General features: G+C 38.3%; 1 protein-coding gene across 1 annotated transcript; it reads right to left on the bottom strand.

Moving 5' to 3' along the window:
- Positions 1-11005: 11005 nt before the first annotated feature.
- Positions 11006-14207, bottom strand: hyal6 (hyaluronoglucosaminidase 6). The gene is made up of 3 exons (XM_017435586.3): positions 13080-14207; positions 12705-12794; positions 11006-11865 (listed from the first exon to the last, which is right to left on the bottom strand). Exons 1-3 carry the CDS (start codon positions 14013-14015, stop codon positions 11380-11382), a joined length of 1512 nt encoding a protein of 503 aa, XP_017291075.1. The 5' UTR covers positions 14016-14207; the 3' UTR covers positions 11006-11379.
- Between the last annotated feature and the right edge of the window lie 8549 nt (positions 14208-22756).

Raw genomic sequence — 22756 nt, forward strand, 5'->3', positions numbered from 1 at the left:
GGGATTCCCCCGGAGGAGCTGGCCCAAGTGGCTGGGGAGAGGGAAGTCTGGGTCTCCCTGCTTAGGCTGCTGCCCCCGCGACCCGACCCCGGATAAGCGGAAGAGAATGGATGGATGGATGGATGGATGGATGGATGTTGTGTACAAACTCTGCTCACTTGGTGGATCACTTCATCCAACCTGGAGTTAAACTCAGCAGACATGCACTTGCTGGCACATCACCTGTTAACTAGGGGACAGCTAAACCTCCAAACCAAAATCTGGTGAAACTGAACTAAAAATAATGAAATAAATTCCATGAACTCCTAGCCATGTTAAAGAGACATTGTTAAAGTTAAAGGAAGCTGCTTCAGCCTTCTGTTAGCTGTGTTAGCTCAGAGAGACTCAGACCTGAAGCCTGTGGTGGTGAGTTTAAAATAGATTTTTTTGTTTTGTAAGTTAAACAAGGCTTTTATAGTTTAATAAGAAGCTTTATGAAAATTTGTGAAACAAACATCAGTGCCTGACACTGATAATGTTGGTTAGCTTTGTAGTAGCTGCTAAGCTAACTAGTTATTAATGATGCTAACTCTATAAATGGACTTGAAAGTTAACAAATAAACTCACATCTGAAAACATGGCATGGAATCAATAAGTGGACAGGTAATGATCTAATTAAATATACAGTTTGATGGAAAAAAAATAAAAAAATTACTGAGAACAAAATAATTTATTTGTTTGATAATAAATAGGCAGCATTTCAGCAATAAATATTTCACAGACTCCTAACAATGGTTGCTCACCAGAATGCAGTTTAAGCACCAGTGCTTGTTCATATAGATGCAGAGTCCTCCCCGATGAGTTTTCCCCAAGTTTATTACGGTTGGCTTGGAAGAAAAGTAACTTTTCAATCTGTTCAGGGTACAATGAAATCTCAAAACTATGAAGGCATTTTGGAGCCAAATGAGCTGCTAAGTGTCAGAAAGCCTGGTCTAAGTCACAGCTCATGGGTCCTCAAACAGGATAAGTAGGCAAAACACAAAGCTAAAAACACTCAAGAATGTCTCAGAACAAAATACTGGCCTATTCTGAAGTGACCCTCCAATCTCTGATTTAAATCCTGTTGAGCATCTGTAGAAGGAGCTGAAACCTGCAGTCTGGAGAAGAAACCTTTCAAACCTGAGACAGTGTTAGGATCTGGGTTTTTGTATTTTATTTTGTCTTCATGTTTCAGTTTGAGTTTATTGTTTGTGTTATTTAGTTGTCTCTTCCCTGTGCCTCAGTCACCATTCACTTCTCCTCAGTTACTCTTTCTCTTCCCCGTTCTCACCCATCTACACCTGCCTCTAGCTCTTTAATCATCTCACCTGTGCCCACTTCCACTAATCACCCTCTGCCTTTAAAACCCAGTCACTTTCCACAGTTCCCTGCTGGTTCATTGTCAAACTCTTGCCTCCCTGATGTTCTGTCCAGTTTTTTCCTGCCAGTATGTGCTGCCTCCTGTGTTCTTGTGTTTAGGTTTTGTTACATTTAGTTCTGCTGCCACAACAGCCTTTGTTTTGGGATTTGATTATTTATTTAATAAATTAGATTATTTTTTCCATTATGAGTCTGCATACTGGGTTCGCCTCCTTCCACCCCGTTCATGACAGACAGATGGAGCAGTTTGTTCATGAGTGGGACAAAATACCTGCGGACAGGTGCAAAGGTCTCAAAGAGCGTTACAGAAATCACTTGATTGGAGTGACTGCCTTGAAGGTAGTTATGAGACATTTTGAAGACTCAGTCCAAATAGCCTACTGTTCTGTTACCACCAGTCACAGCCCAGTGAGTTACTGGCTTAACACTTTTAAAGAGTCCAGTTATTTATTCTTTCATCTGCGTCATTATGGTTTTTGGATTTCTTGTTTTTTCTTAGCTCTTTTATTATTTTTTTTCTGATACCATGTTTGCCCACCAACCAAGAGTGATTATGGCCCTTGACAAATTCCACAGAAGTCTGTTGATCTGTATTGATGTAGGATCTGGATCTCAGAGGTATTCAAAATCAACAGACTGATTCAGGCTCTTTGAATAGCAGCCAGGTTACTGTTTTTAACTGGAGGAAGCAGCTTTAGCACTCTGACAGAAATCTGTTCAACATATGTTTCCTTAAACGTCTTTAGTCTGTTGTTGCTGAATTTGTTCATTTTTAATTTAAGGTCATCTGTCAACATTTGATTATACATTTCCATATTATTCAATCATAAAGATGCATGAATAAGTCAAAAAAGATTAACACTTAAAGTCCTAGTGTTTTAGACTAAGATCATCTTAGTATGTTGAGAAATGACAGAGTTGTAGATTTTTGGGTCAAATGACTTTGAAAAATGTTGTGCGCAATCTCATGAAATGTTGCCCTCAGAGTATGTGTTATGATTTGCTCTCAGGTACTGCCATGTCAACTTTTACCTCAATATCTGTCAAATTGACTGAGTCATATCCATTGTTGTGTTGGCTAATGTTGATTAGCTCTGGTGACCATATTAAAATGGATTGACTCCAAAAGTGAATCAGTTTTAGATGTTCAGTGCCTATCCATTCACTTGGATGTTTTATTCTTTTATTGCTGTCATAAATTAACCATGGTCAAAATAAATTGCCATTTCTGACAAAAAATAATATTTACCCTCTCAGGTCAAATTAAGTTTTAGTAACAGTAAAAATCAGATATGTTGTTGCAATGCCTGTCTTGAGAGGGTTAATAACTTTTTCAAAAGTCAAAGTAAAAAAAAAAAATTCTACAGAATGATACCAATTAAATAAAAATATATTTCCTATTTGGTCAGAATTTTCTTCTTTTTGACCATGGAATAGTCTACATTGGCACGTGGCAAATTCTAATCAAGATTTAATGAGTTTTCTTCAATAGTGTCTTTCTCTTTGCCACTTTCCCATAAAGTTTAGACTGGTGAAGAACCTGGGCAACAGTTGTTGTAGCTCAGTCTCTCCCATCTCACCTGCTGAAGTTTAGAACTCCTTCAAAGTGCTCACAGGTGACTTGATGGCCTCTCTCACTATTCCCCTTCTCGTACGGTCACTCAGTTTGTGAGGATGGCCTGGGATGCTTAGGGCCTTGGAAATCCTTTTGTTTCCACCCTTTGACTTGTAGGTTTTTTGAATAATCTTTTCTCTGAGTTGCTTGGAGTGTTCTTTAGTCTTTATGATGTAATGGTAGCAAGGAACACTGATTAACCAGTGAATATACTGTTTTAGTGCTACTAATTGAGACATATCCACTGCCATGAAATTATTTCCATTCTCTAATTGTGAGACTACTGGCACCAAGTGGTTGGAACTCTGTTGAATTAGGACAGTCACTGTACGATAGCAATGAATTTTAGGTTCTAACTGCATAAGGGTTCTTATGTTGATATCCACCTTGTGGTGCCAGTAAGGAGCACAGACACGATGCTTGTAGTTCCTTTATGTTCTTTAATTATTAACAGGTGACATATAGCAGCCTTCACGTACAGATGTCTAAGTATGTGACTGTCTTCGTGTGTGTGTGTGTGTGTGTGTGTGTGTGTTCTATAAAAGAAAGAAATAAACAGAATCAGAAATGCATGAGGTCTGTATTCATAAAACTACTTTGGACATCTACCTTCAACATTTGTATCTGCACAGTATGACTAACTTAGCATAACTGAAGCTTAAACACTTATAACTCTGATGCTTAACATAGCTTACGAACAAACACTGTACCGTATGAAGTTAGCGTTAGCATCTAATAAACAACCTCAAACATTAGAGAACAAACAGCCAATAATATAAAACACAAGCTAAACATGGCCTAACTACAATGGCAAAACACAAGACAATTGCCTATGCAGCTATTTTTAGGTTAAACTTACGTTTTGTCAGCTATGCACACAACTTAAACTGCTTTGGTTGCTTAACGTGGCTAGCTCTGTGTCAGACTAAGTTTTGAGCAGTTCTAAACTAAATAACGCACCTACCAATATTTGCCACAAGATGGCGCTCAGTGCTACAACTCACTGCCTTTCCAACAGTCATTTTAAAGAGGGTACATATTTAGGCAATCACTTATTTTAATTGGCATTGCTGAATATAAATCAGTTTTCACAGTCATTGAAGAGGGCTTTTGTTTATGTTTCTTAAAAAGGCTAATTTATACTGACCATGATTGATTTTAATACAAAAATAAGGGTAAAATAAAAAATAAGGGTAGAATATAGGTATTTATCTCTAAGGAGGTAAGGAGGCATACAATGTCCAAGTGAAGCGTTCTGGTCAGCCTTATATGGACCAGGTGATTATTTAAACAAACACATCCACACAACATTCTAGGACCTGTTTTTCTGACCTAAATTTTAAGTAACTTGTTTTTAGCACTTTAGTCAATAATTTTATGAACTCTCACACCAGAGTGAACTAACCAATAGCAGTATCAGACTATGACATTTGTTTAATCACACATAGATTGTCTATATTTTTTCATCAATAACAAACTGCTCTGAGTGACAAACTGATCTCAGGCTGTCGGCCTGTAAGCAGCTCGTACCTTTTAATGACCATGTCACATTTGAAGTAAAAGTTCCTGTTTTTCCTCCCTTCTCTGTGGCGATGTCCTCCTCTCGATTTGCCTTTCTTTTAAAATTAAAAATAGTTAGGACTGATGCTGTCAAAAGGTCCTATTTTGGGGGTGAAGTCCACTGCATTAACGAGGGTCAGAGCAGTGCTTCTCTTTGAAGTAGCCCGAACCTAAGTTCTGATAGTAATTCCCACGTCAGAGCTTATGGATCCAAATCTGAGGAAGGTTTTTATCTTTCAGGAAGCCAAAAAATTAAACTCAAGTAGTATTTTCTGGCCAGTTCGAACAATTAATTCTAACGAACTAAACCATATTGTACCGGTATTCATCCACTCACTGATGAATGGCTGAATGCTGTGAACCTCTGTCGCTCTGTGGATGTCACACATCAGGAGGGTCACAGAAAAAGCCAAAACCACTCAAGTGGTTTCTTCAATGTTCAGTATTTTTCAAAAAAACATATATTTTTTTGTTTTTTTTACAAAAAGCATATTTTAGGGTTTTCTTTCAACTAGTGTTGCCTTCAAAACACTATTTAGTTCAGTTTTAAAGCCCATTTGTCTTTTGAATCTGTATATCAAAACCCTTATTGTGGCTCTTTACACATAAAGGCTGTAAAGCATGCTGATGCTACACCATAAACACTCTTCAGTCTGTTTATTTCATCTCTCTCTGTTCAGTCAGGAACCATTAAAAAACAATGCTGTTTCTTAGAATGTCACAAACATTTTTAACACCTGTAGACAAAATGGAGCAAAAAGGTTTTTGCCCATTTCTGTGTGAACATGTGTGTGTATGTTTGTTTGTCTGCACTGTTAGCATAATATCTTGTAAACCCATCCATCTTCTTTCACCATCCCCAACCCCAGAACCCTAAGTGTCTCTAATGCAGTAAATTAGAGGTGCAGGACAGGCCCAAACATAGGAGGGGGGTTACTGCCTACTACTGGTGTTCCCCCCATGCCTGCAGTGCTCTATGCCCCACACTTCAAGGCCCTACTGATGAGTTGTGTTGCATATGCTGAAGGGAAGGCGATGGGCACCAACTTGTTATTTCAAGGTCATGGGGAGCTGATGCTTACCTCCAGCAGTGACTGTGCAAGAGGCAAGGTACACCCTGGACAGATCCCAAGTCCATCACAGGGGCACACAGAGACAAACAGCCATTCACACTTTCGCCTAGAGACAATTTAGAGTTACCAGTGAAACTAACGTGCTTGTTTTTGGTCTGTGGGAGGAAACCAGCACATCCAGGATAAACTCATGTGTGCACAGGGAAAACATGCAAACTTCACCCAGAAAGGCCCCAGGCTGGGAGGCAATCCTGTGACCTTCTCACTGGGAGATGACAGGGCTAACCACTGCTCCACTGTGCTATTCATGAATCCCTGAATAAATTTTGATGAAACTTTCAGGCAGTTATCACAGTTATCTGAGTATTAACTGATTGCACAAAATCTGTTTAAGACATTGACATTAACTATTGGAATCAACTCTGTCTGTTTGTTAGCAAAATGCTTTAAGATGGCTGCCACAGCTAACTGATCTTAAAAAAATTAAAAAAACATTCACCAATTTTATGAAAATTGAGCTAACATTTGATGTGGCAGTAGCTGAGCATCCTCTCCAACCCATACTTGGAGTGCAGCACACTGAGTGACATCTCTACTGAAAACTTTGGCATTAACGTGTGGAGTCAACACTGCTTGTTCTTAAGCAGAAATGCTCTTGAACCACTGGATGGATTTCAATGAAACTCTTAAAACGTAATCACTGGCTATGAATCAACCCAATTTGAGATGGCTGCCATAGCTAATTGCTTACACAAAAATGTCTATACGTCAATGAATTTTACAGTTGTTATAAGATAATTTTAGTCAACAACTCTTGTGTGAAAGGCAGCAGGTGACATGCAAAACTTCAAGGAAAGCTAGGCCTTTAATTCATTCTGTTTCAATAGCTTTTTAACAGTGTTGAAAATAAATGTCCTTGCCCTACTCTTTCGTCAAAACTGAAACTTACAATTACATGAGATCATTGTTAGCAGTAACAGCTGTTTAGGTGCCTGTCTTTTCTAATACATACTTTCACTTTCAAAGAATTAAACTATGTGCTTTCAGGATAGGTAAACACAACCGTTGAGTTCAGAGAGCAGGAAATTGACCTGGTTTAGATAGTATGTCTACTTGATTTGGTTTAAGAGCTGTGACATGTGATCCATCTGGATCATCAGCTGTAGCTGTTTGGACCTTGCTAAGCATTTGTGTATGAAGAATATAAATGTTTAGCTGCTTCCTTGCAGTCTCTGTAATCAGCAGTAGAAGATGACGCTGATCTTTGGAGCAGAACAAAATGGATAAACAGCTGAAGTACAGCCAAACATCATTTTATGCTGAGAAATGACAGAGTTGTAGATGCTTTGGTCAAACCTTTCAAAAAACATTATGTGCAACCTTATGCAATACATAGTTTGCATGTGACGTCACATCTGGGGGGTTTTATATCCAGCCACCATTTTGATAGGAAATACAAACAAAAACGGTCAACACAGTTTGTTAATTTTGCTCTATGCCAGAGGTAGGCAACCCTGGTCCTCGAGGGCCACTATCCTGCATGTTTTACTTGTTTAACTGCTCTAACACACATGATTTGAATCAATGGGTGATTAACAGGCTTCTGCAGAACATGAAGAGGTGATTTAACCACTGAATCAGGTGTGTTGGAGCAGGGAAAAAAGTAAAAATGCAGGATAGTGGCCCTCGGGGACCAGGATTGCCTACCCCTGCTCTATACCACAATATGGTTGTTTCCTTATTGTTTGTAATTTGATTTCACCATGTATAGGGGTGTGGGGCACAGCCACAGGTAATACAGAACATCTTATGTTTGAGTGGAGAGGTGAGTGCTTGGTAATTACTGCTTGCCACACCTTTGCTGTTTGTTGCACATTATTATCAGTCTGGGCACCACTGTTCTAAATATCAACTATGGAAAAAATTGTGTTTCCAAAGTCTTCAATAAACAAGAATTGTAGCCAAATGCAAAGCAGATCTTTAGGAGAATAATTCAAAGCGAGTCAAAACTCTCCTCCTTCACACAGCTGACTCTAAATGAAGGCTAATCGTCACTATAAAAGTGTCACATATGGTTCATTTTAAAGGTCTAAACTTTGGAAAAACAAGTTAATTTTCTTTCCACTATGTGTAAAATGGCAAGCTAAGATCAGACAGACTTTTTTTAAAGTAGGTCTGTGAGTAACAGCAGTGTTCAATATAAAAAGTACTTCTACCCAGACTTTTTTTTAATTTATGTATTGGATATGTACAAAAGAAAAGAAAAAAATGTAATAAAATACAGAATGAAGCACAATATCAAAATGTTTGTTCCACATATTCAAGGGAGCAGGTAGAAGCACAAGCAGACTTAATTATATACGTCCATTTTCTCTCATTTCCGGGTAACGGGGGCTGGTGCCTATCTCCACCAGAATCTGTGACAGGCAGGGGACACCTTTAATTATAATTTTAGGTAATATTATTGTGCCAATAAAATATTGTGCCCTCCTTCAGTTCCCTTTACTATGTTGTATGCTTAAATAACGATATGTGAAAACTCTGTTTAAAGTTTATCAAGTGTTGCACAGAAATAAATATCACCCATGCTGGTTTGTTCCTATCTCAATAGGAGTGCCAGCTAGTCATTCATGATCAGTAGACAAAGCAACTCACTCCTCAAAGAACTAGAATTTAGCTGTTTTACATGGTTTACTGCCTGATTTCAACATTGTTTAATTCAGCTCTTTGCCTATCAAGTTGGCAGTGCTTCCATTGCATGCTCATACGTCACGCTCTTGTGAATCTTGTCCAGTATATATATATCAAATTTATGATTTTTTGTAATTTTTGTGTTGATTAATGTTGTACAGCTGGGGAGCCCCTCTTTAACTAGAACAATGGTTCTCAAACATTATGTACCCCTACCCACCCACACCCCCGGAGGAAGAAAACTTTTTTTTTTCTTCACTAATGTTGTTTTCTAAGGTAATTTCTCTGCCTCATCATAATCCTCACGTTTTATTATTAAAAACTGGCCTGAAGTAGCCTACATGACTGGAGTGTAATGTTTCAATGAATAATATTTAACAAAGTTGCCACCAATGCAGAAAAGTATATATTGTACAAGTTTTAGAATATATGCTTCCATTCAGAAAAAAAAAAATCCATCAAAGAAGACCCAGGAGTGTTTAACAACTAGAATCTGACAACAGACAAGAATGGGACAACATTCTCCTCCAAAAACTCCAACAGCTGGAATGAAAACATTCGCTGACACACTCAGTATCAATTCGAGAGAGAACTCATGTTTAGTCTCTGCCAGCTTCTTTTACAGACAAGCTGAACATTCACAATGAGAGCTGACACTGAGCTAAAGCAAATTATGGTCGTTAGCTGTAGTGCAGGAGCTAAGTGAAGTCTGAGGTTTTTAAAATGACAGGTGTTCAGTGTCTGTGGATTTAGGACATATTGAAAGATGAACCTTAGATATTTGTTTTTTTAAGTAAGTAAAAATATGTTTTAGATTCTTTACATGTGGTTATGCAAACACAGCTGAAATAAATTATAAATGCAGTTTTTAGAGCATGTCTGGGAAAAACTGTTATCCAAAACAGGTTATTTTTTCTGCTCTTGTACTTTTAGGGTTGTGTTCAGAACATGAGGCAGAGAAAGACCCTGAAATGAAATTGCAGTGACTGTGAATTGAAGATGAGTTTGTTTACTTCACTGGCTGTCAGTCTTCATAATCCGATAATAACGCTGTCAGACAAGCTGCCAGAATAATTCGACCAAGTCAGCTTCAGCTTAGCCCAACTCATGTCCGCTCATAGGGAGCTTTAACAGCAATAAAATCTAGTTATTCTTTTTTTATTCAAAGCGGAGAGATCCTAATGACGTAATTTTTTTCTGGTTTTTAATTTCTGACCTTCAAAGGTCACAATTATTTGACATAACGATAGATATGCTTAGACCTGGGTTAAAAAAAAAACTAAAAAAAAACTTGCATTAGATTTTTGTTTTCATCTTGATTTTACCCCTTTGTACAAGCAGCCTTTAAGAGGTGCTACTGATTTTATTTTTCACTTCCAGTTACTCACCAAACACTGCATGTGCAATATTCACTCATAAAGTCAGTGTCTCTCTATACTCCATCAAGGTCTATGGCAAATGGAATTTGTGAGGGAGTCTCCTAAACCTTGAAAAAAATAGTGGGGGTTCATAAAATATAAAGAAATTAAGCTGGTGGGGAAACAGACCTTGATGGGAAAACAGCTCAACACAACACTGGGTGGACAAGCTAACAGATTATCTGAGAGGGGACTTTTTTTTCTCTCTCTACTCCTGGTGGAAGGCGGACGTGGTTTTTTCTCTCTGTCTCTTTCTCTCTGTCTCCTGACCCCCGCTCTCTTTTTGAAGCTTCTCTTTGCATATTCTCCAAAATTTATAAACTATGGCTCTGGTCAGCTGGTCTCTCAATGCAATTGATCAAATTTTCTCGACGGGAAGACTGGGCAAGGGAGAGCCCGCCTGCCCGGATGGGACATCATTTGCTGGATACACAATGGATTCCTGGCAGAAGTGGAAGATTCTGTGTCTATCGATTTTGTCAGTGGAGGACGTGGAGGATCTTTACATATTTGGGTGTTTGATAACAGGATTTCTGCTGTTTGGATTAGGCAGTTACCTGACATATCGTCAAATTCGTTTGATGGGTTCGGCGATATACACTCAAGACTTTGATGTTACGGGAGCAGAATCGACCATAGGCTAAATGCGGTTCCTGGACTCAGAAATGAAATGGGATAAATCTTGGAGAAAGTTGCTCACTCGAATCAGGCAGAATGGACCTGGAATCTGGCTGTTTGGATTCGCCATTGAGAAGTACCAGCAAGACTTTCAATGCAGACAGAAAACATAAGTCGGCCTTACCCAAAACAATTATTGTTATGTGAATCTGGCTTCCCTGACGCTGGCCTTGGCTAGCTATCTTCAATTTCTCTCTGGATTTTATGTAAACAAGATGCCCTGCCCCGTCTTTTGCCTAAGGACATCTGTGGATCTGCTCTGGGCTGGCAGATAAACATTCCATCGTATTGGTAAATGGCTTGCACTTATATAGCGCTTTATCTAGTCCAAGGACCCCAAAGCACTTTATTATTCACCCATTCATCCACACATTCACACACTGATGCCAGTAAGCTACATTGTAGCCACAGCTGCCCTGGGGCGGGCTGACATCACACCAGCGCCACCAAGCCCTCTGACCACCACCAGTAGGCAAGGCGGGTGAAGTGTCTTGCCCAAGGACACAACGGCTGAGACAGCCGGAGCGGGGGCTCGAACCAGCAACCCTCCGATTACAGGACAAACCCCTACCTCCTGAGCCACTGCCGCCCTATTATCAAGAGAAAATTGAAACAAAACAGAATCACCAAGACAAGAAACACAGGAATGACATAAAACACAGAAAAGCAATACAGACAAACTCAAATCATGACAAGTGTGGATGGTTGTTTGTCTTGTTTGACTTTAGCCTACATATAAATGTCTTTAACTTAGTAAATTTTACTGTTATTCAGCTAAAATTAGATGTGGTGGTAAGTAACTCAGATTAATTCACAACATACATATAATTCAAGCACTAACAAATCATGCAAGTTATTTTTAAGGTTTGACTAAAATGGCTAACAACTCATTTTTCAACATAAGATGGTCCTAGTCTATTTTCTGGCTTTAAAATATTATTGGTGCCTACAAGATCAAACACTTAATAATCAGACAAAGTCCCAAGAACATAATAATGCAAAGACAGGAGAAATGAAGCAAAATAAGGAGCAGAATATCTGCCAGTAGACTGTTGCCCCAAGGGTGAGGGGATGGGGTAGGATGCAGAGGTGGTGATGAAGGAGGAGGGGACAAAGCCTGGGGAATCTCACAGTAAACTCCGGTCCAGCCCTGGTAGCACTGGCAGGTGAACTTGTGCTTCATGTCCAGGATGTCATGATTGTTGAGGTGACCCCTGACATGGAAACGGGGGCCCCTGGGTGCTGGGTTGTGGTGAATGTTGAAAAAGCGAGGATTGAGGTGCAGGTAAACACCTGAGTCCAGGCTCTTGCGAACACATCTGCCGTTCTTCTTGCAAAGTGCTTTGCTGCACAGCTTAGCTGCAGATGTGACATTGATAACATAATGTCCCAGAGGACCATCAATATAATTCTTCACAGTCAGGCAGTTCCTCTGGAGAAACAAGGGAACATAAAACTATATTTAACAGTTTAAAACAGGGATTGGATGGTTCTTTAAGTTTTAAAACCAGAAATTATTGCTTTCCATCTCCTTCAACTTTTAAGTACAATGTACCAACAACTTTTGTCAGAAAACAATATTAGATTTCCACATTAGTTATACTATTGTTAAGCAAAATACTGAAAATATTTTAGCAAAGAAATTAAAGAACAATCATGTAATGATTAAGATCCTTGTCATGTAATAAACTAAACCATTAAGTTCAAAAGTGAAATATTTAGCTGGACAAAGCCATTTAATGACACTTTGGCCCTGTCTACATTACTCTGAATGGTTTTGTATCTTTTTATTTTGTAATATAATGAAATGTAACTTAACTGGTCATCCAATATGACTTTGAATACTGTGCACAGCCAGGCAAAGGAAATAATGGTTTTGCCCATAGCTGTGCGTGTGTTCGTTTGTCTGTAGCCTTAGCAAAATAGCTCACAAACCACTGTACAGATTGTAATGATACTATCAAAAAGTAATCGTTGGATATACATTTATAGATAATTATTTTTTAAATAAACCCCTTCAAGGTGGATTTTAATGAAACTTAACTTTACTTAGGTGTTTTGACCAAAAGGGCTATAACTTCATAAATTTCCATAAGATGATCTTAGTTTAACATTCTGGCATGAAAAGTGAATGGCAACGCAAGAAATTCTAGACCTTTAATCATTAATAATCATCTAAAACACTGTTTACGTCAAATGAAAGATATGAGCCTATTTCATGTTTGGAAACAGTTTGAATTTTTGTTCTTGTTGTCATGCTTCAACAGTCACCTGTGATCGAGCATATTCTGATGATCCCCAGAGGACAACTCCTGATGCTCCCACGGCAGCACTTTCTCCAATGGTGTGAACTAAGTCACTCTTAAACAGAAATAAAACATTTTAAGCTTGTGATTACAACAGTCTAATTATCTACTGTACTTTTTGGTCTATGCTGTCTTTGGACACGTGGGGATTCAAATTACTAACATAATTTATATACAACATTTAAAAACAGTCAGAAATTCCTAACAGTTTAGAACAACATAAAAAAAGGAGAGAGCCAATGGTAACACATGCAAACAGAGCTCCATTAAAACTTTTTTCATTCCATTTCTTAGAAATTAACTAAGAAACTGTGTGTCATTATGAAAACTAAAAATGTACCTCTGACAACACAACAAAGGTGTAGGCGTAGAAAGGTCTGGAGTAGACAAAAACAGGTAATGTAAAGTCTGTCCGTGCAATGGAGGCAATCCTCATGGCTTCTTTGACTCTGTAGTGGACGAACTTGACAGTGTTTGGTGAGGACTTCAACTCATAGTCCAGATAGATGGATGGGTAGAGGGAGGTGCTCTCCTTCCAGAGCCACATCAAATGATCATTGCGGACATGCTCAACATTGGGACATTCTCCACTGTAGCGTTGTGGGTGTTGTTTGTAGCCATAGTTGTAGCAGTCTGGAAACAGGTAAAACCCCCATAATCCATTTGGCCTGCGAGCTTTAGCCAGTGCTAAGGTCATATTCATGAAAGCTTGCCCAGCCCTTTCAAAATTTTCCTTTGCTTCCTTTTCAACTTTGCTCTCTGGCCAGTTTGGGTGAAGTTTTTGGATCTGTTCCTTAGACTTTTTGCGGTAAATGTCCTTGGAACCCCAATTTCGGACCCACTGAGGCCTCCAGTTTTCCCAGTCAATTACACCTAGGCCTCGAAAATCTTTGTGGGGAATCAACTTGTCAATGTCCATTCGGGCTTTGCTCAAATGTTTGGATATGCTCTGGTTTTGTGGCAGGCCACCATTGATGGCAACCCCAGAACTGGAGTAGTAAGGGTAGCATCCCAGATGGCTGTGGTAGAATATAGTGACATTTGGTCCACTCAGTGTCTCATTAAGATTTGCTACAATGTCAAAAATGCTGAGGTCCAAGTCCACCTTGAATCGTAGGCGACATGACTCTGTAGGGGCATTCCACACAACAACAAACGGACGATGAGGGATCAACGGTGCTCGAACTGGTTTCATTTGGTCACTCCAAAATTGGAGCTTTACTCCAGTTCCAACCAACAAGATCAGCATCAGAAAAAAGGGCCCTATGAGCAGCATGGCCTGTGATTCCTCATGGAGCAATTAGTTGTCCTACACAGAGAGTGAAGAGACAATACTTGTTTAGAAAGACACTAAAGCTTCAGTGAACACAGATAATCAGCCAGGCATTTGAACACAGTCACTGAAGTGAATGCTCCAAATTCTACAACAAAACACAAAGACACCCTGTTCTCAGAAGGAGGATGGTTATGGAACAATATAGGTGGAAATTCCAGTGAAATGAACATGCATTGGATTGGAAAATAATTCATCCCTCTCTGTAATTTTATTTTGTTGCATTACAACTTGGAAATTAAATACGTTTTTAAAATCTGTTTATAACTTTTATTCAAAAAATACTAAGAGTAATAGTTAAGATAAATAGAGGATTTTATTATATATATATATATATATATATATATATATATATATATATATACTGAAATATGGTCCATACATATGGTTTCAGCCCAAAAACTCAGTACTTTGTGTCACCACTTTTTGTAGAAGTTTACAGCATCAATCTCTTCAGGTTCGTCTCCATGATCTCTATCTAACCAGCTCCTTCAGGTTTGAATGGATGCTGCTTGTGAAACAATCCTTAAATCAAACCAGAGATTCTCAATTGCATTGAGGTCTGGTCTTTGACTGGATGATTTCAGAACATTTGAACGTACTCATTGCAAAGTATTAAATTAAACATAAAATTATCCTGAACTATATCAGATGGCGCAGTTTGAAAAAGTTTACTCCTGTAATTTTTCAGATATACTGAAATACAATTCTGAAATGCAGGTAGGCACTCCATGTAAACAAAGCACCCAAGTAAATCTGCAAAACGTGACATGCTTGCGTATCGTCATACTTTACTTAACAAATTTAAGTGTAAATACATAATACACCAAAACAGTAGCACTTCTCAGTCTCATATAGCTCTTCCATGGATATTGCCATTGTTAACCTATTTTCAGTCTCTTTAGCCGTTTCTGTAGATCAGGGTTCACCAACCTTTTTAAAAACTGAGGGCCACTTCTTGGGTATTGATTAATGCAAAGGGCTACAAGTTTGATACTGTCAAAAATTTTGTTTTTTAATTTTTGGGAAAGTGGCATTTTTCCAACCTTAGGATGCCCAAATAGAATTTGTGATCAGTCCAGAAAAATTCAGTTTTGCAAAGACCATACCCCCACTAACTCCAGCCACATCTGTTATCCACCAAAAAAGCTCTGTTTATGGTCAAGCCTAGCCATTCTGGCCACTGTCAGCCAAAGAGCGTTTGTTTATTTATATTTTTGTTTCGTTTGTTGTTTTGTTTTTCATCATGCAAGTAGAGGAATCAAGGTAAGAAAATCCTGTATCTGAAAGGAATGCATTATTTTATGATATGATAAATGTGGGACCAAAAAATTAATATATAATGTGTTTTAATGGGTCAATCTTTCCCCAAGCACTAAAGGGTAATAAAGCGACTGTCAGTTGTACACAGCATTTAAAACAAATCTGAGAAAGTAAAAAAAAATTAAAAATTATCCTAAAAATTATTTTAGGATTTGTCAGGAATTATTGTGTTAATTGACAACACAAAAAACAAATAAAAATAAAAAACAAACAAAAATAAATGCATGGTTGATTTTTTTCCCAAAAGACCTGAGGGTTAATTGATTCTTCTTAAACCAGTGGAGTGTTTCTTCAGGAGTGTTTTTAGGGTCATTGTCTTGTTGGAAGGTAAACCTCCATCCCAGTTTCAAATTTGTGAAAGTCTCTAGCACTCTCTGTATTTTGTTTCACCAGTCCCTGCTGATAAAACCCATCCCCACATCATGATGTTGCAACCACCATGCATCACTGTAGGGCTGATGGTCTCAGCATGATGAAAGGTAGTAGATTTGCCTCAGACATTGTGTTAGTCTAGATGTTTGGTTTCATTTGACCACAGCATCTTCTCCTACGTGTTTGGGAAAGAAATTTCAAATAATAATAAAATAATACAGTAATTCTATGATCGTATTTCTGTTCGGCTCATTAGGAGTTTAAGTGTTACACTGGGCAGAAGGTTACCTAACTAATCACCCAATTAAAAACCTCCTTTTTGCTATGTTTGTCTCAGAGATCTGAAAAGTTTCTGACCATCCCCTGTGAGAAAATTGTTCTGTTGCAGATATTTCTGTGGATTTCCAAGAGACAGGCTGAAACAAACAAGCTTCAGAAAGTGTTTTTGTCAATCCTTTGTTTGAGCAACTAATACATCAACTTGCTGCATACTGACAACTGTCTAAAAGAGGGAGGCTAAAAAGAGACATCACAAATTTCAAACAAGCTTTTCGCCTTTATCTTCACCTCCTCTGCCAAACCTTTTTTATCCTGAACCAATGCAGCTAGGGCAAATACGACTTACCCCAGAAGAAGGACAAAGACTCTACAGTACAAAAGTATGTGCCTTCTTTGGACAAACTGGACATTTCATCACCTCCTGCCCTATTTGATTAAAAGGGAGTGCCCACTAGTAGTTTGAGGTGGTAAGTCTACATGCTCCTCTGTACTCCATTTCCTGTTACCTATGAGTCTGTGTTTTAACCAGTCCACTTTACATTTTACAGGTATTATTCAAGTCCAATGCAGAGCAAAACTTCATCAAGAACTTGTTAAACAGATGAAAATATTTAAAATACTTTCTCTAAGTCACTCTCTGTCTCTGCTCTTAACAGACAAGTCTTTAACACCATAACACACCAGACGGAACCCATCCTTTTTGTTGTGTTTCTTCCACCAACACGAGGCAGATTACTGGCTGCAGCACTCAGCTGTGACTGCTCTTCGCTGATTGGCACCATTGCATAAGGCTATTTCACTATTCTTTGTTGGACTGTTAATATCACTCATTGTTCCTTGTATATTCTTCCAAGTGTCCTGCCTTTGTTTTGGGAATATCCTCCAGATGATCCTCTCTGTGAATTGCCTCTTAAACAAAGTAACAAGAAGTCAGCTCAGACACTCTGCCTGCCTGTTCAGTCTGCCTACTCACTTGACTACTTATTACACTTACCTTACCTGGATTCCTGAGATTCTGGCTCCACTGGAAACCTGCAACAGAAAGACTACCAAACCCACAGTAGAAATAAGTCAGGAAAGGGCTATCTATCTATCTATCTATCTATCTATCTATCTATCTATCTATCTATCTATCTATCTATCTATCTATCACTACAATTTCACTTGAAAACCTTTTCTGTTTATTCTAGTGTACATATACAGTATACAAACAAATGCATGTTTAGTTTCCATAGTTTTGACTTTATTTCTCTGTCATTCTAGCTTCTCTCTGGCTTTTTATGTTGGAGACCCCCACCATCATATTCCTCTTCTAATTGCTCTTGGTGCCGCCTCATATGCAAGTAATTCATATCTCAGCTTTTCCATAGTTGGGGGAAAACATTGTGACCTGGCTCGTAAAAGACATAGCCACAGAGGTTGCCTCCAAAGACGCTATGGAAAATTTTAACATTCTTTTTTGCAGGACTTTTACCAGAGCAGAAGAGAAGGAAACCACTGATGGGCTGAGGTTTCTGCAAACATTTAGCTTTTTTATACATCTGAGGAAGTGCTCGCTTGGAGCTGATGTCGTCTGATGATTTTAATGACCTGAAAACTTAAGGATTGTTTTTATCTTTGGATATAGAAAGAAAGGTTCTAAGGATGTAGAAAGAAATAATAAAACTGGTAAATAAATTTTCTTCATATTGTTTTTGGAATGCAATTAATCAGTTTTTTTTTTCATGACAAGCTTCTAAAAGCATTTCTTTAGGCTTTGCATTTCTCACTAGTTTCACAAATCCTTCCAGCTGGATGGGTTTCATCATGATGTTGATCCAAGACAAACAGAGTGTGGTGAAGCCACTCCGACTGTCCTCTAAACCACTGAAAACATGAAACCTCTGGAAACATCATGAGTTCAGACCACCACACACAAAGTCTGAGTCCAGACTAACACTCTGCCCATTGTTTTGTTTCACATAAACACAATGGAACAGTGAAAAGCAACTGAAGTCACATTATTGAATCCAGATGACTTTGGGGCACCATTGTCAGACTGAAGCCTTGAGACTATTTCACCATGTTCCTTAGGGAAGCAGGTCACCAGTAAATCACTCTTATTATGTAAGGCTCATTGTGTGGAAGGGATGAAAAAAGACTCTAAGAGCTTTATTAGGTCAAAAGACTCATTAAACACGAAGACATTGCAAAGACTTGAAATATAGGTGACTTTTGGAAATTAAAAAAGTTAATAAAATCCTAAAAATATGCTAATAGAAAAAGGCTCTCTGATAATTTACTTTAATGTGGGTTATACATTTTTCCTTTACTTTCTTTTTCTATTAGTAAGTAAGTAATGAAGCTCTGTTCCACTGAAAAATAAAGATGGATGAAGCAACTTCATCAAATTCTATAACTTAAAATTGAAGTCAAAATGTTAGTTTTTTGGGCACTGCCGTGTTATATTTTTGGAGCCAGAGTCTGCGCTCTAGGAATGTGGGGCTGTACTATTGATACAAAAGTCTCGCCTACACACCCTCCAAACTTGCTAACAGTATTATATGACATTTTTTAAGCCTCAAATAACTAATTGAAACTAAATATATTTTTTTATAAAAAATTTGAACATATAGCTTTAAGGTAAAAACTATACTGAACAAAAATATAAATGCAACAATTTTGTTTTTGCGCCCATAATTCATGACCTGAATTTAAAGATCTAAGACAAGAAATGGAATGTTTTCAGCTTGTAGGAATTGTGTACAGATCCTTGCAACTTGAGGCCGTGCATTAGCATGCTGCAACATGAGGCGATGATTGTGGATGAATGGCACAACAATGGATTTCACGATCTCGTCACAGTATCTCTGTGCATTAAAAGTGCCATCAACAAAATGTTATGTGTTCGTTGTCCATAACATACATTTGCCTATACCATAACCCTATCACCACCATAGACCACTCTTCTACTGCAGCTGATTCAGAATGCTGTTCCCTGAGTCCTAACAAAGACCAAGAAAGTTGATCACATTAATCCAAGTCTGAGGTCTTTATGCTGGCTTCCTGCTGCTCAGTGAATTGAATTTAAAATCTTGTTTCTGACTTTAAAATCTGGTTTACAAAGCATAAAATGGCCTGGGTCCAAAATACATCTCTGATCTTCTGCTGTATTTTGAATCTTCCAGACTTCTGAGGGAATTTGGATCAAATCTTCTTTCTGTCCCCAGAGTCAGAACCAACATGAAGAAGATGCATTCAGCTTTTATGCACCAAATATGTGGAACAAACTCCCAGAAAATTGCTGGACCACTCCAACTGTGAGTTCCTTTAGACCGGGGTAGGCAATCCTGGTCCTCTTTGGGCCACTATCCTGCATGTGTTACTTGTTTCCCTGCTCCACCACACCTGATTCAGTGGTTAAATTATCTCTTCATGTTCTGCAGAAGTCTGTTATTCACCCATTGATTCAAATCAGGTGTGATAAAAGATAAAGGTGTCCACTTTAAGGTCACCACTTGTGTCCTTGTCAGTATTAGCGAATTCACAATTTTAAAACTTACTAAAATGTCTCAGGTTGAGCAGAAATGAATTATTCCTAGTACAAAAACAAAATGTGAATGACTTAATGATGTCATGACTAGGGACTCTAATTTGTATGCACTGTGTTTTTTTCTACTTTTTTCCCTTTTCAATTTAAGTTTTTTTTTTTTTAACTTAAATTGTATACCAGTTGTAGCAATATATACAGCCTGGTACTTACTTTGTAGTTACCTCTTACTTAGCAGTTGCATATCTGATGTGAACCAGATACATACCTGTATGAGCCCTTGATTATGGGAAAGAATGGCACCCATGATGTTAACATCACCAACATTAGGGTAATAGTCCAATTGATAAGGTGTTCCTGGTTGGTGAAACAGAAATTGCAATGCACAATTTTTTGTACAAATGAAATGCCACAATTGACTTAAATATAAATCCAGATGTAGTCATTTATAAAACTTTAACTTTTAATCCAATTTTAGCCTAGATCTTTGTACAGCCCAAAAATAATTACCTACAGTTAGCTCTGGATCAACATCAACAAAAGATCAGCATTGAGATTTACATTCCCACTTTTTATCAACTTGTGAATATCTTGGGCTAATAAATAGTAGGATATCCCTCATTGTTCTCTATTCCGTATGATTCATAGTCATAAAAAGATGCAACACAATTTTAATGATTTAAAAAAAAACTCAGCTTTCTTTCTTATCTCCACAGCTAAACTCTGACTAGCAAGCTAGTGGCTACTTGTGTAGCTGAGTTGGACTGAAGCAACTCAAAGTAAGGGGTTGTAGAACACAGTGATTATTTTTATGAATATATGTTTTAGTTTGTATCAAGGAAAATGAAATTAGAATCTATAAACACTACAGGCATTTGTCTTATTGCTAGGAGTAATAACATGCTTTCAAGTAAAAATGGGGAAATACAAGTTTGAATCCCCACTTTAGAAAATAGGAGAGCAGCTGCTCCACTTGCTCCATTTAGCAGGCTCCTATCAGTAGCACCTGGTATGTACCTGGTAACAAGTCACTTCATAATACAGCCTAGTAGGTACCAGGTACTTACCTACCCAGAATGTACCAGATACGAACCAGATAAGTACAAGATAAACACCAGGTAGGATACCCAGCACTGGTATGCACCAGGTATTTCCCCCCTGTACATACTCGGTATCTGCTCCTAAAATGTTTTCATGTCCTGCACTCCTCATCTCCTGACAGCATCAAGTCTGATTTGCCTGCATAAGTTCTGACTATTGGCTGCTCAGTGGAAGGTGGTTTACACTGTTGCCTTACATCAAAACAACTGTGGTTCAAATACCTGTGTGTCCTCTGCTGGTACTCCAGTTTCCTCCCACAGTCCAAAAACATGCACATTAAGTAAAATGGCCATTTTAAATTGACTTTAGTTCAGTTCTGTCTTTTGTGTTTCTGTGATACATTGGCAACCTGTACCAAGTTTACCCCACCTTTTGCCCATTCACTGCTGGAACAGGCTTCAAACCACCCTACTCTCCCAAACATCTCGAACAAACCCATACTGACTTGCATGTAGATATCCAAATAGTTAACTATTCAGCACATTTGGAAACTAGAAACTTTCAGAAGAAATTTTGAATGGTGTCAATGCTACTACTGCCCAAAATTGCAAAATAAAACAAGCTTCTAAGTCACAAAAATGGTGCTGCTCCATTGAGCAGGCACCTATGCCTGGGTGTTGTCAGGGTGGTAAGACGTGGCTACAGAATGTCACTGATGAAGCACTGTGCTATCAGGGTCCCAAAATTATTTCACAAGTGACCTGAAATTATTGCTTCATGGCTCCCTACTCCCTACACCATTGAAATAGAGAAACACTGGAAAAGCCACTGATGGCAGTAGGTAAAATTTTGGCAGTGATCTTGAGAAGAGCAATGTACTGTTTACATGTCAAAGCCACACATTCTCACCTTGTTTGTGCTATATGATGTGATCTGACCAAAACTGTATAGAAATAGCTGTATTTTAAGTATATAAATATTATTTTGCATTAGGCCTAAATGAAATTTAGCTTTATATCTGGAAAACTCTGAGTTTCATTAAAAGCTGTTCAGTAGTTCCTGAGATATTTTGCTAACACACAGATAAGGTTGCTGCAAACAGTTAATCCTAAAGTTTTAAGTAAAAATATTGTACAATAAGTATGAATTAGGTATGTATGAATTATATACCTAAGTATGAATTAGGAATGATGCTCGGCTACTACCACATCAAATTTTTGCTTAGTATCTGCAAAACTGGCTGAATTCTAGCTGTTTTATTGTTTGTGAAACTCAGATGGCTGTGACATCCATCTTAAATTTGATTGACTTCAAAAGTTAACCAGTTGTTGATGTTTATCCAGGGATTACTTTCTATGGGTTCCATTAAAATGCATCCAACAGATCATGAGAAAATTGACTTATGGAACACACAAACAAACGCATACACATAGGCAAAAACATTATCACCGCCTCACCTTCGATGAAGGGTGATAATAGTCATTAAGATGTTTGTTTTAATTCACACAAATCTGTTGCACACAATGTTTGAGATTATCATTCTTATGCAGCACACAGAATTTGTAGCAGATTTTGTTCTAGTCTTTTTAAAAGAGAACAATTGCTGTGGTACTTTACATAGGTATTGATTTGGTGCCCACAGAGGTCATTTTTCCTGCTACTGTGATGATGTTTTGTTCATTTCCTGGCCTTAGTGGAGGCTCAGTTACTTTCTCAAGTGGTTTTCAAGCTGCACTCTCTCATGCTGTACTTTCCAGATGTGATTTTATGGTTTCATTAGCAATAGCACTCAGACATGTCTACATTCTAAAATCAAGCTGACTTTTTTATTTAACTCTCATAATTCATCATCCAGTTATCTATTCTTCTGTCTGATTTTCCCCTTAAGGCACAAATGATCTTAATTGTCAATGTTTACTTAGTTTACTTAGTTTTTACTTAGTTTGGGGGAGGATGCTGGTCAGACCTGGCAGGCCCAAACGCATTGTGAGGGTCTGTTGGGAACGTCTGGCAGAGTCTCCTGTCAGGCGGAGCTTTAACTCCCACCTCCGGGAGAACTTCGAACATGTTCCGGGGGAGGCGGGGGACATTGAGTCCGAGTGGGCCATGTTCCATGCCTCCATTGTTGAGGCGGCTTATC

This window comes from Kryptolebias marmoratus, linkage group LG17, assembly GCF_001649575.2.
Source record: "Kryptolebias marmoratus isolate JLee-2015 linkage group LG17, ASM164957v2, whole genome shotgun sequence".
Classification (NCBI taxonomy): domain Eukaryota; kingdom Metazoa; phylum Chordata; class Actinopteri; order Cyprinodontiformes; family Rivulidae; genus Kryptolebias; species Kryptolebias marmoratus.

Excerpts from the sequence above, each read along its gene's own strand:
- hyal6 (XM_017435586.3), bottom strand. The coding sequence starts at position 14,015 with ATGCTGCTCATAGGGCCCTTTTTTCTGATGCTGATCTTGTTGGTTGGA. Across the intron at positions 12,795-13,079 it reads CCTTTGTTGTGTTGTCAGAG|AGTGACTTAGTTCACACCAT; the intron begins GTACATTTTTAG and ends TTTCTGTTTAAG. Across the intron at positions 11,866-12,704 it reads CAGAATATGCTCGATCACAG|AGGAACTGCCTGACTGTGAA; the intron begins GTGACTGTTGAA and ends TTGTTTCTCCAG.